The following is a 23,711-nucleotide window of genomic DNA, read 5'->3' on the forward strand; positions in this document are numbered from 1 at the left end:
AACCTCTCAATGAGACAATAAAATACAAATGTTCAGCACGTTTTTAAAATCCTTTTATTTTTTCAAACAATCTTAACCGCAACATTTAATTGTTGCAATTCTCAAAAGAAAAATTCCCTTTATACCTTGTTTCCCGATTAATAAGACAAATTTGAAGTTGTTCTTTATTTGATTGCCGTAAAGTTACAGACCTAAAATTGATAAATAAATATTTTATACTTTTCCCCCTTCCTAACAACTTAAACTTTTAAATAGGGTTATAGGTGATACCCTTCAATATGGTATTAGAGCCTCAAGCAACTTGGTAGAGACCAATTAATTTTCACGTACCAGCCGACAGCCTTTTATGCTGCACGCATAGGGATAAAATTTATCCTGTATTCTCCTCTTTTTATATATATTTTACATCATAATTACATTTTAATATTTCAATTAGTTTGACGTATTATTAGGATATTCAGCTTATGTCTAAAATCATTAAAAAGCACACATAGATGCACTAGTAGCTCGCAAAGATCAAAAATAACAAACAAAACAGCAAATGTGTTTGTAGTCATTGACTAGTTAAATAGATTATTTTTGCAAACGAATACCAATTTATTTTGAGACATACAAGATTAGTCAAATATCTAATGTTACAGTTATAAATAATTATTCTGTTCAGACATACAGATATAAATAATTGAAGATAATCAAATTGGGGGTGGGGGGTGGGGAGGGGGAGGGGGTTATTTTCGATCTGAGTCTATCCTTGCCCAAGCAGGATATGTTTAAACTTGAACTCATGCTCAAGGACAGACTTAGACCGTATATGATCTTGGCCCACCAATGAGAATATGAACCCACATCTGAGCATAAACACCATCGTGCCCGGAAACGATTTGTCCAAAAAGGAGGTCACAAGGACTAAGAACCAAGTTCAATTCTACTTCACTTTTAAGCAACTGTTTGAAAAGGGGGTGTTGAATTCTCTGGATTAGTGTAATGATTTCGATAACTTAATTAGCCCTCTTAGGTTATTTTTTAACGTAAGAAATGCAGATTAAGGCATGTGAAGTGAGATAACTTTTTAATCTCTACCATAAAAGAGAAACAAATTATGAGACATTGAATGCATCTAGGAATACTGTAGAAACTTAGAAGATTGCTAAACCAAACTGAGCAAATCCTAATGATGTAGGACATGGAAGAAGCTATACATAAAACTTACCCTTCAACAAGCAACTCATATGTTTCCCCTTTGACATCATTTTTACGATCTTTTTGTTGTTCTTTGTTCACCACAGCCCTTTGAACTGTAGTAATACCCTGACATCTCAAGAAGATTTACAAATGTAAGTCAACAGAGTAGTTCAGATAAAAAACTGAGTAATCCATTCTCAACTGAAAACCCCACAGATTAAATCAAATTAAAATCTTGATGATTGTCATACCTTCACAACCACGGCAGGCAGCTTATTTTTCAGCCGGTGCAGTTCAAAATGCAGTTTATCTTTATTAGCCTGAGGAAAAACTTCCAGCTTCCTGGGATTCAGAACTTTTATTTGCTGCAGGAAATAGGAATTTCACTCAACAAGATGTCATTGATTAATAAACAGAAGCAGAAATAGAAATACAACTATCTTACATGTTCTTTCAATTTTATTTTTGAAGTCTGTAAAATTGATTGCTTGACAGTATAAGCATCAATACACAGTTGTGACACCTGAATTGTCTCCATATCAAGTGAAATAGCAATTGATGCTAATCGAGATGCCAACACAATCTTTACACTCTTAGCCACCTGCATACGAAATAAATTTGTATTCACAATGAACTTAGTTCAAAGCCATTATGAGAACTTTGCAAAATTTTCATGAATACAAGCAACTTACCTGCCCCAAGAGAGTTTTTTCAATACGGGCTTTAATCATCCTTGCTGCAGTTAAATTACCAGCAGACAGAAGTTTTGCAGTAATGATAGGAGTAGTGATCTTTTTTGCTGCATTTATGATTTCTTTTATTCGAGGAACTCCAAGTGTAACATCTACCAAAGAGTTAAAGAAACAGGATAACACGATAAAAGGCCAGTTAGACTGGCCAAAAACCATTTTGATGATGTCAACTTAAGCTCCAAATAAACAAGGATACTCATGCTTGCAACTCCAGCAAAGTGAAAGGTTTTCAGTGTCATCTGTGTCCCGGGTTCCCCGATACTCTGAGCTCCAATTGCACCAATCGCAGTTCCAGCTTCTAGTCTTTTCAGGTGATACCGAGAGATGCACGTGTTGAGGAACACCTACAAAGAAGCACGAAAAATTAAAAATCTACACATACACCATGCTATTAGTAACTTTATGATTCTGGAGAAAATCAAACATTATCTTTTTTCTTTTAATACAAGTAAAAAATGTTATCCCTTAGTTCCTTTTTCCGCTTTTTTCCTAATTTCCCATTGAAATTATTTCCTCAATGAAGTACTGCTAGTAATTCTTGTACCAGACAGATTTCATGTCGATTTAACATACTATTTGTTTAGTCATAGTACTGGGGATTACAAAGAATCCCTCTGTGTTTCCAATTAAAATGACTTAGATTGCACAACAGCTGATATAAGCAAACATTTTCATGTAAACAGTCAAGCAGCAATAGAAAACACGTCATATTGAACTCCTATCAAAATAATAAGTATGTTGAGAATATAATTAAGATAATAAAAGTGTGCTCTCTCTAACAGCTTAAGCTTTTAGATGAGATGGTCACAAACTCATCATGGTACAGAGGTCCTGAGATCGAGTCTCACCCCCACCCAAATCAAAAAAAGAATTTTCACGTGCTTGAGCCCATGAAAAAAAAATCAGGGCCGCACATGAGGGGGCGTGTTGAGAATATAATTAAAATAATAAAAGTGTGCTCTCTAACAGCTTAAGTTTAAGCTTTTAGATGAGATGGTCACACGATTCAACAAAGTAGCTTCTGGATAACTAGTTTGCATCATCCTCAATAACGACATAATTATAACAGAACTTCATATCTTAAAAGGATAAATAACAAAAATGAAGGACAAGTAAATCAAGTAGCAACTTTATTGTGGAAAACACTATCAAGTAATATAGTACCAATAAGAATTTGCAGTCAAGCAGTAATAGAAAACATGCATATTGAACTCCTCTTAAAATAACAAGTCATTTCTGAATAACTAGTTTGCATAATCACCAGTGACAGCACATTATAGCAGAACTTCATATCTTAAAGGATAACCACTAAATAACGAAGGAAAAGTAAGTCAAGTAGCAACTTAATTGGTGAATGCAGTTTTGTCAGCAAACCACTTAATAGTTGGAGCAAGCAATTAACCGTAAAATCCTCTGCACAAGAAAAAAGGAACTTCCAAAGCTTTATTTACCTGCAGTTGCTTCTTAGTAATACCAGATATGTTTAACACAATTTTTTCAAGATATCCACGGTCATCCCCTTCATACTGCTCTTCACCCAATAATAGGGATTCCCGTAAATTTTTCAAGGTTTCAGCTAAACTTTTAATCAAAAAATCAGACAGCGAAGCACGGAATGCCTCTGAGCACCCCCCTTCAGGAGTCATATCATGATATGAAAGCCTTTCATTGACTATTTCGCAGATCTCTGAGTAAGACAAACTCTTCTCACCTCCAGGAGGACATGTTGCCTGTAAATAGAAATTATTATCAAAATTTCTAACAACTGATTTTTTATTAGGTTCTACTAAAATTGAAGAGCATACCTTAACTTTCATAAATAATCTGCTAAAGTTTAAAGGACGTCCTTTTTTCTCTTCCATCCGTGAAGGATCCATGCCATCATCGCCGTACATAAATTGAACTATACATGCGCTAGCATTTCTTACAGTGCTGTCATAATAAACAGCAAGGTCCTCTAAAGCTTTCATAAGTCGACGAGACATGTATCCGGTGTCAGCAGTTTTAACCTGTAGCAATCAAAATGGATGAACATTCAACACTGACAAAACTTTAGCCTTATACTTCAAAGATCAGCAAGATTCTATAAAATCCTGTGTTACATGCACTCTCATATTTCATATGGGTGTGTTAAGTATACGATACGGGTATAAGCAGTCTTTTTGTCAATTTTTGGTGTATCTCAAGGAACCTACACAGAGTATCCCACTTATATCCTACCTGTTAATAGAAGTTGAGCAGACAAATGAAGAATTCAGATAAGCAAATATTATATCCGAATAAGAAATAATAATACCACCAAAAAATCAGTCGAAAGAGGAGATCCATACCGCTGTATCAACAAGGCCTTCTCTTCCTCCCATTGTGTGAAAAAAGAACTCAGTTGCTGACAAACCGTCAAAAAAGGAATGAGCCACAAACCCTTTAGCCTGGATCGCAAACAGATTGTACTCAGCATTCCACAAGGGTACATACATGCATTTTCTAAAATTGAGTGCATAAGTCGCTGCAATAATTACTGTAAGCATCTCTTCCTTACGAGAGGAAATAACTGCAATGGATGAATCTGAATGATTCATTTTAGAAGGATAAAACCAACTTACACCAAACAGAATCAAACTAACTAGGATCTTAGTTTGGTTGGGGTGTAAGAGGTTGGAAGAGTGGACATAATGTTAATTTTAATCCCACAAAATTTGATGGAAATAAAGAAATGGAACTTTTAAGTCCTTTGAGGTTAATCTATTTAAATCTTCTAAGTTTTAAGGGCTAGAATGAAAGTTCTAAAATATTTTAAGAACTCCAAAAGTATGTACATCATTAGCCAGATTCCCAAAAATTGAAGATGTATCCCCTACCCCTCATTGTAGGGCATCTATAAGACACTATTACTGATTCAACATCAGTTAAATATCCTTGTTCACAACAAAATGAAAATCTTAGCTTATGGCTCTTGGCTTAATTTTGTTATATATTGGCTTAAAAACAAGTGTTTAAGGGCTACTTATGAAACTGTACAGGTGACAAAAAGTTTATCCAACAAAAATGAGCGTACGTGTGTAATGTATTGATATTGTATAAATAGTTATGTAATACATATGTAATATATAGATATTACATATGTATTGCATAAATAGTATATAACTGTGTATATACGATGTACAACTATGTATCAGACATGTATATACACATATACGCTGCTTATACAATATTTACATACAGATATTGAGATTAAGTTTTAATACTTACTCGAGGGCAAACAAGAATCTAGTGTGGGGAGGTGATGTTCGGGCAAAAATACATATATTTAGTCATTATTTACTCACGTTGTAGTACTTTCAATCGTCTTGAATATTGATTATATTACTTTGTGCTTAATATTATATTTTAATGTGCAGGAATAAAGCAATATGAAGATGAAGAGATTTGGAACAAAACTGAATAAAAAGTGAAAAGAAAAAAGAAAGAACACCATGTGCAGATCTTTCTTTCTATCGCAATAAAATTCCATTAATATCCTTAGCAAAAAATTCCCTTTGTTGTAGATCTACAGAGCATAAATCCAAATTGTTCTTAGAGTCCCCAAGTATATATGCTCTATCACTCTCTCCTAGAGTTTCATTGAGTATATATCAAAGGCTCCATTTAAGGCGTGCTTCGCCTAGTGTAAGTTAAGTTTCAGTGTAGGCAAGGACCTAAGGTGTGTCCCTCATTTCCCATGAGTTCTATCTTGACCTGAGTGGTACTAAATAACAAATATAATCGGCAAATAAGTGTATTAATTTTTGAAGAAAACATTATGAATGAATTTATTACTTTTTCTAGAATATATATATATATATATATATATATATATAAATGGGAAGTAAGCACTTTTTTGAGCTTTTTGCATTTGACAAACATTGGTTACATTTTACGACTCATAATTGAAACAACCACAACAGTTCACAACCACGACAGTTCGACAACTTTTAGTGTCTCCTTTGGTTTTATAATTGAAACAATGGGAACTCCTACTCCACTCACCAATCATCCAATTACTTCTCAATATTGCATTATATTAGCTTGGTAAGTCATCCCACTCCAACCTAAACAAGACGCTTCCAACCCTCTATACCATCTGGACCACAAGCTTTTCTTATCCTCATATTTTTCATGGCATCCCTTACCTCTCGCATCTCTTGTAATTATTACCTGGACCATCTAAGGTTTTGTGATGTGGTTGATACAACCCTAACGAACCTTCCTACTCGCTGCCTAGCATAACAAAGTATTTTTCCTTCTCTCAAGTCTCAACCCACTCATACCAAGCTTCCATGTCATTAATGTTTTATGTGATGTCAGATAACCTATTCCAACCATTGAAGTAGATTCTCTCCATCATTATATCTCACTTTTTAACCGATCACTTAGTTAAATGATTGCATAAAAATAAAGAAAGATCAAATCTGAAAATGAATGTCTAACCGGAATACTACAAAGAAATTGGAAGTCTTGGTTCGACAACAATAAATAGGTGTCTTATATAAATTAATCCAAACCATCAAAGTATCTGCTCCTTCTCTCTATTTTTAGTATCATCAATACTAAACCTAAGTAAGCCCAACCATTTCTCAATTTGTCCCCTTCCTTCTCCAAAATCCTGGAACCAAACGTGGAGCACCACAATACCACTTAAACCTACATGCAGTGGCTTACCAAAGGACAGAATCTGGGATCTCACTGTAGAAACAGCAGTAACATAAAGATCCAATCTACTCCCACTGCAGAACACGATAAATGTGCCTAGTCCCTAGAATGTCTCCCCCTCCCAGGAAATGATGTTCTCCCCCACAACAGATGGCAACCATCACAGAACATGTTCCTTTGTCAAATAGCAGAATTAACATTATGTGTACAAAAGCATCACATTTATCCACTTTTATAGGTTACCATTCATTACTTTTTCTTCAGCCAATTCAAAATAACTACTATATATGAGAAGTGTGCAGGAATGAATGAATAGATAGACCAATAGTCAACATGTGGGCAGTTGTGAAGTTGCATAGGTGGAATAGACAGACAATTGGTCACTACCACTATCTGCTAAATGCATATCTCACCTAAGGCGTTCAGGCAATCATTTAATTGTATAAGTACAACAATCAATGTGAATGAGAAACACCTATAACATGTCGTCCGTTGCATTACTGAAGATTTAGATACGGAACCATCATAATTGTATGGCAGCAATACATTGATGCAGCTAAATTAATTGAATTGATATGATTAATACAAAGAAGAAAGTAAAGAAGGTATACACAGTTGGGACAGGAATACAAGGATGCTCTCAGCAACCCCACCTACTATCAGTACAGGTTGGGTAGGTGTACAAAGAAAGACCTTGAGTTCTTGTCAAAGAGCGAATGACTAATGATCCAGTGCGTAACAAAAAAAAAACTAAAATGTAGCATGAAGTACTCACAGCTGGAAATTTTGATTTGAAGGGAAAATGCGGAAGACTTCGATCGATGAATCCATCAGGAGCACGACGGCCACCAACAGACTGCTGACCAACACATGCAATCATCTGGCTTATGTTAATCGGGGATCCTTTTGAACCACACTGTGACATGATTAGAGGACTATTCCTCCAGTCTAGTGCTTTCATACAAATCTGTCAAAAAATTGATATTCAGGCAAATTTTTTCCACCTTCCCATATCAGAATGTGATTAAAATTATTCTTAAATATCACAAAAACCTTACTTCTGGGAGAGAAAGGTTCAAGAGGAAAGAAAGAGACTTAAGAGAAGCATGTTCCTAACTCTCAAAATTAGATGCCAAATGACCACTCAATTTATTTTTGCAAAGATTGGTGGGGGTGGGACCATAAAACGACCACTTGCTTCACAGAAGAAGATTCTCATTACAAGTTGGCACTGTCACTGGCTGGGCTCCTTTTTCTCAAGGTGAAGGAGAAGAATATAATGTAAGAATACACATATAATTGGCCAAACTTTAAAGATTTTAAACTGGTTTATGCAATTTGGCAAGGGTTTGTTCCAATGGCCCCCAACCCCAAGTTCAAGTAAACACAGTATTTTCTAAAATGAGCTTCAATGCACCAAACTCTCCATAATATTCAATAAATAGGGGTTTCCATGGCTTCAATATTGCTCATATTGAACAGAAGAAACTTGAATAAAAAGAATGACAACATGGATAGGGTATTTTCTTTTACTTACCAAATTAGGACTTGGCAATGTCAGGGAGATCAGGGTTTAACTAAAAGATTTAGACTGGTTGTGAGAACAATTAAAGAGAATTCAGGCAATCCGCAATCCACAATGAAGACGGAAAATGAAAAGAAAGGGCTACTAAAGCTATAATCAAAAGTTGAAAACAATCTGCAATTGAACTTTAGAAGCTGGAAAAGAGGTATTCTGCCATAACTGGCCATCAAAAATTATAGAGGGAAACGTCATGCGAGTGCAAATATACAAAGTGGAGGGAAAATGGGTAACTGAACCTGAATACGATAAGACGTTAGGGAAAGATGGAATTCCCTTAGTAGGCAGATGAGGTTAAGAATTAATGGCAGCAAATAGACAACAATCTGAAAGATGACTCGCAAAGAGGTCCAAATAAACAAGGGAAACATAGGCTCTTAGGATAGTAGATATAGAAGAGGCTGATCTTGAGGATTATATTTAATTATGTCCCTGAGTTTTGACGGCTTTGGTGCACATAGGTTGCCTTACACTTCACAAATCTTAGGTAACTGATGAATTGAACTGTAACATCATCACATATGGTTTATGCAAATTGGCTTCTGGTGTTCCATTTGAGTGTGCTATTACATGATCAGCAATTCATCAAAACCAAGAGGGACACTTTTCCTTCTATAATTACTGTTCTAAGTACACAAGTTTGGCACCTAGCCTTTAAGTGTTGAATGTTTGAAGATTGTGGCTAAGATCACATTATCCATGTTTTAAACCTCCTTATATCTGTCAGGGGAACTAGGAAGAGATCAGAGTTAGAAAGGTTCTACTAGCACAAGAGTTTACAAGCAATATACCTGTCTTGGATAGATACAAGCCCTACAAGAAGATGTTTAGAGGAAATTAGCAGCACATGAAAATATACATTGTTCTTACTTTTCCTATGTCATCACGAACTTTATTCAACGACATAGTTACTTCAGCCTCCAGAGTCTGCGCAGCATCACAGCCAGGTTGCACTGCTAGCTTTCCTTCATTAAATTGTGTAATACAATCCTCACATTTCTTGTAATTTCGATGAATTTCCCCTTGTTTTTGCTTAACTAAGTTTTCCCCAGGTGTGACATCATCAATCCCTATAGAAAATCCATGATTTCCAATCCACCGAGCACTAGCAAGACATGAACAGTCAAAAGGTCGGTGTTTTTTAAACAATGAAAAGCGCAACAAAACGACAAGGTCCATGGTGCTTGAAGTGAAAAGAGAGAACTGAAAGTGTGCTTCTTTGAAGTAAGCATACAATCTGAAAATTCAGAAATACCAACTGCATATGAACTTAGTGCTAGAATAGTCAATTTGCAATCAGAATAACTACAGCATGCAATATCAGAGGAAAAGACTTTAGAAAGCTTAAATAGTAAAAATCACTAAATGGGAGAAAAATTTCCTGCAACTACTATAACCAAATGGCAACAAGAAAAAAAAAAACAATTCCGAGTAATAAGAACATGAAGTGTGTGGAATTTGAACTGAGTCGATGAAAAATTGAAAGTCGCTAATCATTTCTTTCATCCAAAAGTTTAAGGACCAACTACAAAGACGAAGCATGAAGTATACTCCTTTAATGACAGCTTAAAAAAGAAACCTCAGTTGACAACAAATGCAGAAGGGAATGGCTGATCTGAATCTAATTAACGCACCTCAACTTTGCAAGCCGATTCATGCATGTTGCAGCAGCATGGGACTCATAATCTCTCAACAGAACAGAGTATAGACCATCCTTATTTCCATTCCCTGTCGTCTCACACAAATAACAACTACCGTTATCTCATTGTTTCTTACGGTCATAAAATACAAAAAGAACGACCACAAGTGAAAAGGACAATACACATAAAACTTCCAAGACATACAAACATGAACCACATGTTTAACATAAAATAGAGAAACCTACACCAAGATATGATTATCCACAAAAATCATGAACCTCATGGGAGCACCAATAAGAAACTTTAGACAAGAGCCTATTCCTCGCATGTACAAACTCATTCTTCACCCCTTCAGAAGTTCTCCTATACCTCTCCCTCCACCAACCCAAATAAGACCTAATGGGACTACATCTTATGACGTGGGTCTTCTCTTTCTCCCTTTGAATGACCTTCGTCTCCTGGGATGTGCTAAAGAGTTTAAGAGATGAACAACAAGATGCATGAAAAGGATTGTAGGTTTGGCCAAGATCGAAGACTAGATGAATGCAGTACACAGATTGCTAATTCACCATTATGAACGGTTGCGGCTTTGATCAAACAAAAGTTGCTAAATCTAAAATGCCTAATTCACTTTCTTTAATGAAAAAAGCCCCTTACCTCGAAGTTCTATAAACTTACATGAAAATTACTAAAGAAGATTGAGCAAGAATGTTCTAGGCTATTAATATGGTGAAAGCAGTAAGGAGTTCAGAACAAAGCGAAAGTACCCATATATAAAGATCTTATCCAGTCTTGCCATACACAAGGAGTTCCAATGGAAGTTCTAGAAATTAATCAAACTAAAATCATATCCTCAAATTAAATGGGATTAGATACAATATCATAGATCCTAAGAAACCATAACCACTATGAAATGTTAAAAGGGAAAAAGGCAACTAATTTACCATTTATTGCCCCTATCCCTGATATGGTTTCTCATTATTCACCATCTCTATCCATTCCTCCCAACCCTCTAACACCATGTCCGATTATTTTTGCATCAGAGCATCTTTTTTGGTTTATCTCCCTTCCACCCCACTTCCATGATGAAAAGACTTGTCCCTCATGTGCCTTGCTCCCTCATGACAGAGGAAAGCCTGCTACTCCGGATTATTTTCATTCTTTACTGTCCTTCTGTGACCATTTCTTTAATCTTATTAGTGCTATTTATCCTCCCAAAGCAGTAGAAGTTACTTTTTCTACTTGCCTGATCTTTTGTTACCCTTCATAGATTTTATTCGAAACCGGTTATTCCTTATCTCTTTTTTTTTGACAAGTGAATAATATTTCGTTAATATAATATCAAAATGGTGTAAAAGTGTGTACGAAGTGCCTAAGTAGCTCAACAATCATATAGAACTATCTGAAATTAATATACATAAGCAACAGAAGACATGCTATTGCGAACAATCTTATTTTATTGTTCCGGAATATACACAGTGGTATGGTATTTTAAGCCATCATTTTTGGAGCCAATTTTCTACAATCTCCAAGTTGTGATGCCCTCCCATACAGTCTTCAGCAACATCCATTAAATATTAAGCATTGAAAATTTCTTAGCTGAGCAGTGAACCTGCAACTCATTAGAAGATGAACAATTTCTTGATTCTTCTTTTTCTTTTTTTTTTTTTTTGAGATAAATTTCTTGATTTTCTTTATACTCCTTATGTAAACAACTTTCTTATTTTTCAAGTTATTCTTCATCCCTTTCCCCATCACCCTCGTGTCTACCCTTCAATCCCTACCCCTACTGGCCATTCATAAAGCTTATTTAGGAATTCCTTCACTTCCTCCTATTTATAATACCAGAGAGTCCTCTAGCAGTAAACACCCAAACAATTCCCCTAGCTCTCCAATAAAATTCACCAATATAATTCCATGCTTAACACCTACACGAACACGAGTGCCTCTTTCAGGGCTTTTTTTGGCACTGCAAGTCCTGTCAAAAAGTACTGTTTCACCATTATTTACTGTATGTCATAATTGCTCCGAGAAACCATTTCTTCCTTACACAATCCCTTTTGACACACCCACTCCATACAATTGCCTTGCTTCTCAATAAATCATCTACACTTTGCTCCTCTGTAGTATATTATCACCCTTTTTCGTTCTTCTCTTCCCAGGTATCTCTACAACTACTTCCCTAACAATGTCACACTGAATATAGATATTCTTCATTATCTCTAAACCCCTTCCTTGTAGAAAAAATTAGTATTTTACAAGATACTAGAGGAAAAACATTTCCCTCATTTTCTTTTTGTACAACCTTGTTTTTTCTCTATAAAGTAAAATTTTATTAAAAAGGTACAAAGAAGGAACAGAAAGGTACGTCAAGGACCAATTAGACAACAACATCTATAGGAACATCCTGTTACATATTTCCTGGAGTTCCCAGAAACTTCAACCTTGGTTTGTTCGTGTTATCAAAGGTGCGCTTAAGCCCTAAAGCGAGGCTCAAAACGTGTTGAGCTCTTCACTTCGCTTTATGTGTGCTTCAGTGTTGTCATCAAGGTTATAAGGCAAATGTTTCCTTGCCAATGAGCCTAGTATAAAGAAGTGACACTAAATAATTGATATTTCACTTTATCATAAAAAAAATCAACTTTGTTGGTCATGTATTTGTCATTCATGTTTACAATTATTAGTCTTGGACTAAACATATATTCCCTTTGCGCCTTTTTCATTAAAACCCAAGCTTTATTTGTGCTTTGCGCTTAAAGCCCTCACGGACCTTAGAGCATTTTTGCGCTTTTATTTTTTTGACACCTCGAGGCCATTCATTACAGGTATGATGATAATAAACTTACAATGTAGGAAATGGAAAGACACAACAGGAGTTTTTTAGGGTAATCCTGATGGTTTCCCGTAAATTTAAGGTAGAGCATTTTTTTCCCGTAAATGGTGAGCTTAATGATGATTTACCCATATGATATATGTGATGGAAAATCAATGGTAAAGAAAACTTACCTATGATTTGTTTTAAAATGTGAGTAGGAGCTAAAGTTTATCCAAGACATTTGCAATTGGATAGGTTGTAAACAATTCAAATGTCCCCATAAGAAGATTGATAAAAATAGAATTATCTATAATTTAATCATGCATATAATTTTAAATTTTGGGACAATGTCTAAGGTACTACCAAGCCACCTATGAGCATTTGATTGGATTAAGAAGATGAAAAGCTTTGCAGGTGAAGCCACCAAAAGATTCAATTTCACGAGCAAATATATTGAAATAACATAACTTAGAGATAAGTACAGAGTGGGTCAGGGGAGCATCCCCACCAAGGTCCAGCCCACTCCATTGTGGTAAGCCTATACTAAAATTTCCAACCCAACTTGTTTCACCTTGCCCCCAGTTTTCTCCCCAAAAGAAGATCTTTTCACTATCTTTTGTCATACTAATAATCTTTTTCATTTCTTTCGTTACTGCATCACAAAGTTTCTCCAACATACTTCACCCCAGATGCAATGGAACAAAACAGAACTTAAAATTGTGTTGTGTATTTCCCATGAAAGCATTTGTTTGTTCATTTCAATTGTTGATATCAACTGGATTCTCCCCCAGAGTAAGAAGTGGTGGGAAGTTGGAGTCTTGGAGAAGTTGATAGCCCAATCAAGAAGATCTGGCAGATGATTCTATGATGTACTTTTTGGTGAATTTGGAATGAAAGGACACTTGGATGTTTTGGTGGTATCTCAACTCCAACTAGCAGTTTGATATATTGCCCCTCTTAGATTTTATTGGAGCAATTTATTCCCTGTTAATGATACATTACCCCTCTAACCCTCTTAGATTTCATTAGCTCCCTCAATATGGCTAAGCGACCATTCTTTTGCTTGTGGCTAACTCCTTGATGAAATAAATAGGTGTTTTAGTTCTAGGAGTTGACCATATTTAGTGTGTGTAACTTGCATCTCGTTGATGGCTTTCAAATAGAACATCTTATTTCATCAAAAAAAGAATCCCATATGTACAACCAAATTAGTTACTCCCTCCGTCCCATTTTATATGGCACTTTCCGATTTCGAGATTCAAACAAGTCTTATCTTTGACCGTAAATGTTCATAGATCTTTTAAACATTTTGAATTATCAATTATCATGACTTATAGTACTTTTTACGTAGTTTTTTGAAGATTCAATGTGCAAATCCGGTCAAAACTTGAAGTGATCCTTGGAAAACGAAAAATGTCAATATAAATTGGGATAGAGAGAGTAGTATATAAGAAGAAAATCATGTCAGTATCAACCAGGGGGCACTAAAGGTAAACTCACCTAGTGTAGCCTTCCCGAGCTGCCCGCTGATCAGTTCGCTATTACGGAAATAAACAAATCCATCACTTGAGCACATAGTTTCCCCTTTCCCGCTGTAACTCTTTTCTGTGAGCGTTAGATTTACATAGACTCTCATCTTCGAATACGGACGCAGTAGCACATGAAAAAGTTGTTTCCCAGTCCAAAGCTCAACCGGCTGTAAAAGGCCACCTCAGTCAATTGAAGATCCAAAGACGAGACTGGCAGTAAATTCTACTGGCTTTAGCATTTCAAAAAAAGATGGAAACAGAATTCAATGAATACCAACAACAACACACTCTGTGTGATCCCATAAGTGGGGTCTGGGGAGGGTGGGGTGCACGCCGACCTTACCCCTACCTTGGGTGAGGTTAGAGGGGCTATTGCCAATAACACCCTTCGCTCAAGAAAAGTATTTACAGACAGGCTTGAACAATACAAGAGTAAAAAATTAAGATGAAAAAGAACTCGATACCATACCACCAACTAATTAAACAAGAAGGGAATGTGCAGTGATTTTGGTTAGTGTTAATATCCATATTCCAGTTCAAATCAAATATCTAGGAAGAAAGATGACAGGCCAAAAGGCTTCAAAGATCAAAAATTCAATCAAGTGATATTTTTTTAATTTTAGCACAATTAGCACAAAAGGGTCAAATGTCACTAAATAGTTTCCTTTATTAGGGAAACAGCCCTCTTCACTTACTCTATGTTGCCTAAGAATTAAATAAGAATGGATATAAAGAAAATAAGGAAAGAAATTGTTGAAGCAACTTAACTGCCCTCATCCCATAACCCATGTTCCCTTTTCTCTCTCTCAATTACACACTTATCTACTGCTTGACCTAAAAAAATCTGTGTGTGAGAGAGAATTCGGGGGGAAAAAGGTATGGTCATATGTGGACTATTTCACCCACAAATTCTACGACCAACATGCCCTCATGAGACACAGGTGACAGAACTAAAAATAACTAAATCCAGAGTATTCTTTTCTTTACAAAGGCTTCATCTTCACTAACAGATGGAAAGAGGTGCCAACACATACTTGCAAAAGAAAAAAAGTGGATATCAGCTTATGGTGTGGGTATGAAAGCTCCATAACCAGCAAATACCTAAAAGGTTGTTGCCATGATGTAAAAATGCATGTTCACATATGCTTAACATTTGTGCAATGCACTTTCCCACAGAGCATTTTTTAATTAATCTATTCTTCATAAACGCTGTAGTTCAAATGTTGAATCTGTGCCAATTGCTACTTATGGTTTTTTCAAGAATCTGCCTGAGCACCTCCCTGGCTTGTAAAGCCTTGTGTCTGTCTGACCAATCATCAAGCAAGCAAGCTAGAGACATGAAAGGAGCACATAGAGGAATAGAAAGAGGATCACAGAAAAGAGAATTGTTTGAAAATGAGAACTTCATCAATCGGGCAACAAACGGAAGTAAAGTTCACGCTCTTTCGAGGTTTAACCAAACCTTAATAAATGCTGGAGATGGTAAATCTGTAGGATCCATTGCGTCGCCCATATATGAACAAATAAGTGAAAAGGAAGCACGGTTATAGAATGTGTCCTTCCTCGTAATGAGAAAGGAAGACGTCAGAAAATCCTGGGTGGAAGCAACCAAAATTTCTCCACTCTTCGGAGTGCATAAATTGTTTTGAACCTGCATTTTTATCACAAACAATAGAGGAGAAAACTAACGTGAAAACAATCACAAACACATAAAGGAGAAAACTAACTTGGAAACAAGTAAAGACAAGTTCGGTATTTCTTCATAGCCTGCTTTGGTCACAGTAGAGGAAAGACTGACACAATTTCTTCCACATTTTTCCAACAAGATATCATAAAAAAGATGAGAGTTTGAAGAACTTGCTTTTCAGGTTTCCTGAAATTACTTTCAGAAACTTCCAAACCGAAATGCAATACATATTAGCAAAGCATAGATGACGAAATCTTGACCTCGCTTGGAAAGCCTTAAGCAAAAATCTCAATAAAGGAACAGAAGAGAAGATGCTTCACTGGAATAATTAAGAAGCAACTGAAATCCCTCCCCTAAATCTTGTAACATATGCCTACAGATCCTATTAAATAACTTCAGCTAATAAGCAGGCAGGGACTTCGTCATGCTTTTAAGAAGACGCCATTCTGATATGCCAGTTGACCTTTCAAACGGACAAACACTATTGATAATGGAAGCAACAAATCTATATTTTATCCCCAACAGGAAAAGAGAGTATTAATCACAAACAGATCGAGTAGAAAGGAGAAAAGGAAAAGTTTCCTTGCTTTGGAAAAGGGAAAAGGCAAAACAAACTACATCAAGGATATGGAGCCCTTGAGACATCACGGTCATCTTTCAAATAGATGACCTTATATGGAGCCGTGAGACATCACGGCCATCTTTCAAATAGATGACCTTAAGCAGTAGACTCTAAGATGCATAGATGCAACAGAAAAAACACCAAAACTGACTTACCACTCGAATATATTAAGTCGTCCAATTATTGAATCTGTATTTTGGTTCTTCCCATAGTTCATACTTTTTTCCAATTTATGCGGCTACCTTACCATTTAGGGAGTCAAAGAGGTTGCTAATTAAACATGCTACTCTTAAATATTTTCTGAATAATTTGAATTATTTACTATCATGACTGATAGTATTTTTGATGAAGTTCTCAAATATGTAATTAATTCAAAAATTAATGAATCTATGTTCGAATTAATGCCGAAAATCAAGTACTTTGACAATAGTACTCCTAACTTTTTCACATAAAGTTAAATGGTGGGAGTACTTGATAATGTACATAAAATAAAATTGAAAACTTAGTATACCAAGCAAATTATTTCTTTTAAATTTGAATACAAGTGAATCGATTGGATAGTATTGACCACATTTCTCTATTAGTCCACTTCTCCTCAACACATCAAATACCCTCACAATGAACTAGGATGTGGACTTTCTCAACTGGACTTCTCTTTCACACATAACTATAATTTCAAACCTTTGTCTAGCTAACTCAAAACACTACCATTTTACTTCTTATCCACATATGTGAAGTAAAGATGGACGGAAGCAGTAAACTTACCCCCATTAACATAAGAGCCTCTGTCCTCGCCTCTTCTGTTTGTGGCACATGCATATTCATCTCATCACCATCAAAATCAGCATTATAAGGGTTGCATACAGATTCATTAAATCTCAATGTGCGCCATGGCATTATCCTTGCCTGCCAGAAAAAATAAAAATTAATAATTTGAAGACAGAATTATCTAAAGGCTATCCACTGCCTGGTCATGAGTCAGCAAAATATTCATTCATGCATTTTGATCAAATAATAGTTACCCGATGAGACATGATTGACATTCTATGCAGACTTGGCTGTCTGTTAAACAGGACTATATCTCCATCTTCGAGGTGTCGATCAACAATATAACCAAATTTTAATTCATCAGCATAACGCTTTCTAGAAGAGAACATCAACGACCTGCATTATAGAATTAAGATAAGATTTTAGAAGATTTATGCATGTGATTTACATGAAGAGTTAAAAAAGGTACAGTTCTTACATCTCATTTCCATCAGGATGCCTGATAAACTTCGCACCAGGATACTTATTTGGTCCATTACGAACACATTGCCTCAACTTCTCTATATTGTGCTGGGAAACTCGTTCAGGATATGTTAAAATTTGAGCCATCAGTATTGGAATGGCAACCTGCATATGCATTTGTTATTCTCCCTTCATAGTCAAATATAACATCGATCAAACATTAGTTGCGTGTCAGACCTCTGTAATTTTCAAATTTGGATCGGGAGATATAACAGTTCGGCCAGTATACTCCACACGCTTTCCTGAGAGATTTCCACGGAATCGTCCCTGCTTTCCTTTAAGACGTTGAGTGAAACCACTCAATGGTCTCGGAGGTTGCATCTGTAGTGGCACTCCACGAACATCACTGTTTATATATTGAGCAACTTCCATTTGCAGATCAATCCATTGATTCTATATCGATGATGTAACATCAAGTCAGCTAAAATAGAGGTCTGGGTAGAATTAATAGACAGAAAATATCTGGTCAACATGCATCAGCAAATTGACAATAATCGATGCACAAAGCATAAAATTCAAATAGCCCGATGTATTGAAAAATACTGCCTGTTACACACCTAGGTGTGGCCTAAATGGACTTTTACTGACATATATGATATATCTCTCACAAAAAAAGCTCACACCAAAACATTCAGTAACTCTATCAAACCAATGCCAAAAAGTTCAAAGATCATTTTCTAGTGATTCACCAGGGAAAACACAGTTTAGTGAGACTGATACCTAGACTCAAGTGATTGACATCAAACGAAACAAGCACACATTTCAAAAGGAGATAAATGGGTGACATAGTGCTGAGATTTAGCAGAACTAACAGATCTGCTAGACAAATCGAGTCAAATAGCTATTACAGAAGTTCGAATTTCAAAACCCTACACTATCCTAACCATTTAATCTTGAAGCAGTATTTTGCATTGGTGTATGAAAATACCAATAATTAACAGTAGCACATGCTTTTTTCCATTTCAACAGTAAAAAAAACTATTTGATAAATAATTTACCTAACATGGGTTAAAAATCTACTGTAGTAGCTCTCTCCACAGGTGTAATATGGATCATTTCTCTGATTCATATAAAGGAGGTAAGAAGGTCAATTTGAATGGAGAATGTAATCCATTTTTTATATATAAAAATGGGAGAATGTGTTTCTAGTATTAATACAAAAGGGCTAGAATTTTATCTGCTAAGCCGGAGAGTACAAAAGGACCGACTCAAAGGTGCAGAAGCGCACAATGTATGAAAGAATTCCCATCAGTTGTAATGTACATGCTATTGCATCCTGTATCTTAAAGAATGCGTCTAAATTGAAAATAAAGTTATCAATTGGTTTCTACGGTGGGAAAAACCTGATGATAGAAAATAAAACACAGCAATTCAACCTTATAATGAGTAGACAGAAATGGCAAGGCGAAAATGAGGTGAGCACAAGAAAAAATAGAAATTTGCAACCCGCAACTAACAACTGCCACTGCCACTTGGATGTCCAGGAATAAACTTCCCAATTTCTACGCTCTTGGTTTCTTAACAAGATTGCATCTTTTTCACTACCTTCCTCTACAGCCCCATACCTTGAGATGATCTCCCAGATATTCCACTACAAGTTACTAAGCAGAGGGTTGAATTACGCCCCAAGCTCCATTGTCTTCCCTTGGTGTAAAGATCATGCCCATTCCTGTTGGTGGGTTTCCAGTGTTGGGCCCCACATTATTTTATAAACGGTTCAAATGTCCAAATCCTGGGCATGACCGGGGGAGGGGGTGTTAAGAGTGCTACACATTAGTGAGGATATTTGTTGCTTGTCTTCATATATGTGGCATGTACAATCTATGGTGGATGAATTAGTTTTGGGGGTTAAATTAGATCCAAGGTCAATCTTCTTCACGACCAACAAAGACGGGCTCAGATACCACATCAAAGACCTAAACATTTAACTGAAACCTTCATGCAGAAGGTTAAGTGGCCCATCATCTTAATAAACTTTCTCCGGATGCTCTAATACCTACCACGGGATTTTATACAACTCCAAAACATCAATATGAACTATGACTGATTGAGATTCCTGTTAACACTCTAAACAATACTTGTTGCAAACTCAGCGGAGACAAAAAATACGAGGTGATTATTTCTATCTATCATAGCCTTGGAGGAAAGAGTTACCTAGTTCTTGTTGATAGTGGGAGGTGGTAGGTATCTCGTGGAATTAGTCGAGGTGCGCGAAAGCTAGCCTGGACACCACGGTCATCCAAATAAAGAAAATACGTGTTGCAAGAAAAACCAAACATGCATAGACACCCACAATTATGGAAAGGGAGTTACAATAATATTAGGCTCCTCAACATCACTTATAAGAAAAATAGACTCCTAAAATGTCTCCTATGCGACATAAAATATTTTGGCGCAGAGGAAAATACAGTAGATATCAAAATATGCTTAATACTTCTCATCAGTTACACAATTCAACTATAAATAAAAGAAATGCAACACATTAAATATGAGGTCCATGAGAAACATGGTAAATATTCCATCTAATTAACAACCAAAAATAAGTTACAAAATGATGATAACTGAGAACACTGAATCATTAACTTTCAAAAAGAGCAGGAAGTCAACCAAAAATTACCAGACTCTTAACAGGACTGGAATCAGACATCTCTTGATGAAGACTGGCATTTGCTTGAATAATGCGCTTAAGCCTCTCCGTGATGTCATTCTCATTGCTGCAACAAGCAACTAAGCAACTTCAGGGAGTTGTCAAAAGTATTTCAATATTAATGTGAGAGATAATAGCACAGCAAATACAAAGCCAGGCTTCAAGTGGTAATGGAGCATCTATCAGAATATCAATGTGTCAATCATGTAAAGCTACCAAAGAATAAGAGTATTGATGACAATCTCAGGGATTGAAGTTTCATAGAACAAAATCTATTGAGCTAATACAGGGAAGAGTAAAAAATATTCCCAGGCACAGGTAAACTTTTTCTAACCTTTTCAACCAACACAAAGTCAACTTAGAGTGTATAATCTGGCAACCCTTGGCCGGAAATCTTAACCAAGCCAAGATGGAAGACAATTTGACCTATTTTTCCATTGGTTTCAAATCGTATGAAATCAAACTAGGGAAGAATCGCATGGAGAGACTTGGTAGAAGTGGACAGAACGAGATTGCAACATGATAAGAAGAACCTCTTCTAGCCAGAAGCCAATGGAATGGCTACGCTTTGCACTGAAGGAACCCTCCAAAGTGAAGAAAATTTGTAAGAAGATGAAGCATCAAGACTATTCCTCTGAGTTCTTTTGCTTGAGAAATTTCAACAGATATGGACGTTATATAAGTATTGTAAGCATGTTACCTATGAACCCGAAATTGACACCCCAAAACAGATATGGACCTCAAAAAGTTCACATCCCAAAACAAGTAGTACAGCTACCTATGAACCCAAAATTGACAGAAAGGGGAACTTATAAACAACTAAAATACTTTGAAGTGTGAAAAAACATTTTTGCAGTAGATTATCTTCTATAGTCAACATACATTCCACATTAAAGTATAAGTTAAAAGTCAAAGAGTTGCATATGACCTCTGTGTTCCACCATCCACAAATACTGAAGGGCGAATAGCTATTGGTGGCACCGGAATACTTGTAACAAGGAGTTTTTCTGGTCTATCACTAAGGTAGAGTAACTCACAATCCTGCACAGAATCATGAGAGAACAATGGTAGAAAGTATAATCTTTGTTGAAACTGAACAATGGTAGAAAGTATAATAAAAAAAGTAGGACTAGACAAGCAAGTGAATTAGTTTAGAAGAAGGACGAAAGGGCATATGAATTAACAAAATATTAAATAATACCTCATCGGACATATTCTTGAAAAGGGAGTAAACTACTTTTGGGTCAATTTCTGGAGGCACACTAACAGATGCCCTGAGTTCTCTCTTGTCAGAGATAGCTACATTGATCTCATCCAAGATACGGTTTCCTTGTTCATGTGTGATTTTTAACTGAAGCTTTTTCACCATACCTACAATTACCAAATATAAAAGAATAGACTAAACAACGGGATTGAGGGTATTGTGACCGTGCAAGACCATAGAGTAACACAGCCTCCCCTAAGATCTCATCAAACTCTCAAATTAATCATTTGAAATTGTTGAAGACATAATAATCAAGCAAAAGCAGAGAGATTTATACCCATTAAATATAGATATATTTTTTTGGTAGCTTTATGGTGCAAACTAATTATTGAACATAATATAGATGCAATGCTAGAAACAATAGAAGATTTCCACAATTTGTAACTACGCTTGTTGCACTGGCCACTAGCTTAGTACAGGTATTTATAAATTCTCTTATTGATTATTTATAAAATATAAAAAAATTGTAGTCTTTCGAACAGATGAAGGGTTTCGATGAGATGGTGACACACTTCAACATTGTACTAGAGAAGAAAAGAGGTCCTGGGTTCGATTCTTACTGCCTCCCAATAATAAAATGAAATTTAACATGTTTGGCTCATGAAAAAAGAATCATGCACTCACGTGATGGGGTGTGTAAAGACATAACTAAGTAAATAAAAGTGTGATCTCACTAACAACATAAGCTTTTAGTGAGATGGTCACATGGTTCAACAAATTTTATAAAGTTTGATATAGTTTTTAAGGTAAATACTTTTACAAATGATGGAAAAATCACACATACACGTCTTTACATCTTCTTCTTTTTTTGAGAAGGTAACAACTTGTATTCTATTCCAAAACAAAAACCATAACCTCCCACAGGTTCCTAATTACAATTTTGAAGAGTACTAGGAAGATCTTTAATCCTATTCCAAAATTTACAATGAACCTAAAATCTACCATATACTCCTGTTTATACCAAAAAAGAAACAAAACTAAGAAGTTCATCTTAATCTTCTGGATGGAATTGCTCTTGTTTCGAAGCATCTGAGATTTCTTTCTTTCCACACTGACCACCAGATGCAAGCTAGAATGATTTTCCATCTTTCTTTATGCCAGGTACACTAAATAGCATTTATATTGTGATTATACAGATATTGTAAGATAGAATTTAGCTTATCATAGTTCCTCAAAAAATAGAATTTAGCTTATCTTATGCACCGTGTTTGTGTCATTTGACTAATCTTTAAAAAGTTGTGCTAAAAGTATATCAAAATAATGGGCAAGGAGGCGATATTTGTTATCAGGTTGACCCCAGGCCCACAAGTTGGTCCCTTAAAAACCTACTACTTATATAAGGATTTGTTACACACATTAATATTTGACTAAATGATGTTTTTTCACATTTAAAAGTTCAAAGAATATCCGAATCATTTTGAATTCCACATTAGATTATTGATACAATATTTTCATAAGATATTTTCAAAGCTCTTTATAATCACGTGAAATACATGTGGAACACAAATGCATCATGACTAGTCAATAGAAATGTAGATGGAATCTAGACCGAATAAATTCACCCAAAACAATGGAGATGGAGAAGAATATCAAACCATTCATGTATCCACATTTGGAACATGTGGCAGTCTTCTGGCCACCTGCCATAGCATTACACCTTTTCACAACCCTTTTATGTAGTTCACTCTTCTTCAAAAACTCAGTTCTTGGATTTCTCATCTTCTTCAAAATGTCTCGACGCTCCTTGTCATCCAGAAGTATCGAGGAGCAGCACTGATCAAGAAAGCAGTTGCATAAGGAAAATTATTAAAGCACTACAAGAAAAATAGATACCAAACTCTTGAACAAGGCTAGTGTAATGGAAAAACAAACGAAAATTAAACTCTAATAAGGCATCATAAACTAAATGAATATTTGTTTACTATCTCCAGACCATCACTGACATGGGAACAACAACAACAAACCCAGTGTACTCCCACAAGTGGGGAATGGGGTAACAAGGTGAAATTATC

At 35.8% G+C, this 23,711-nt stretch overlaps 1 protein-coding gene across 2 annotated transcripts in view; it reads right to left on the reverse strand.

Annotated features, from left to right (window-relative positions):
* LOC101265201 (DNA-directed RNA polymerase III subunit 1) overlaps positions 1-23,711 on the reverse strand; it is a 30,528-nt gene that overhangs the window by 3,022 nt on the left and 3,795 nt on the right. The window contains exons 4-24 of one of the 2 annotated variants that reach the window (XM_069291617.1): positions 23,295-23,472; positions 21,637-21,806; positions 21,364-21,476; positions 20,406-20,502; positions 17,966-18,181; positions 17,745-17,893; positions 17,521-17,662; positions 17,264-17,404; positions 15,652-15,840; positions 14,161-14,356; positions 9,840-9,933; positions 9,076-9,310; positions 7,399-7,590; positions 4,265-4,363; positions 3,740-3,943; positions 3,386-3,664; positions 2,131-2,278; positions 1,875-2,026; positions 1,628-1,783; positions 1,434-1,547; positions 1,211-1,315 (exon numbers count right to left, since the gene is read on the reverse strand). In XM_069291617.1, coding sequence (XP_069147718.1) covers positions 1,253-1,315; positions 1,434-1,547; positions 1,628-1,783; positions 1,875-2,026; positions 2,131-2,278; positions 3,386-3,664; positions 3,740-3,943; positions 4,265-4,363; positions 7,399-7,590; positions 9,076-9,310; positions 9,840-9,933; positions 14,161-14,356; positions 15,652-15,840; positions 17,264-17,404; positions 17,521-17,662; positions 17,745-17,893; positions 17,966-18,181; positions 20,406-20,502; positions 21,364-21,476; positions 21,637-21,806; positions 23,295-23,472 — 3,327 coding nt within the window. In that variant the 3' untranslated portion in view covers positions 1,211-1,252. The remainder of the gene's footprint in view (positions 1-1,210; positions 1,316-1,433; positions 1,548-1,627; positions 1,784-1,874; positions 2,027-2,130; positions 2,279-3,385; positions 3,665-3,739; positions 3,944-4,264; positions 4,364-7,398; positions 7,591-9,075; positions 9,311-9,839; positions 9,934-14,160; positions 14,357-15,651; positions 15,841-17,263; positions 17,405-17,520; positions 17,663-17,744; positions 17,894-17,965; positions 18,182-20,405; positions 20,503-21,363; positions 21,477-21,636; positions 21,807-23,294; positions 23,473-23,711) is intronic. The other variant, XM_004251400.5, reaches the window with a different exon arrangement.

Source organism: Solanum lycopersicum, chromosome 11 (genome assembly GCF_036512215.1).
Source record: "Solanum lycopersicum chromosome 11, SLM_r2.1".
NCBI lineage: Eukaryota > Viridiplantae > Streptophyta > Magnoliopsida > Solanales > Solanaceae > Solanum > Solanum lycopersicum.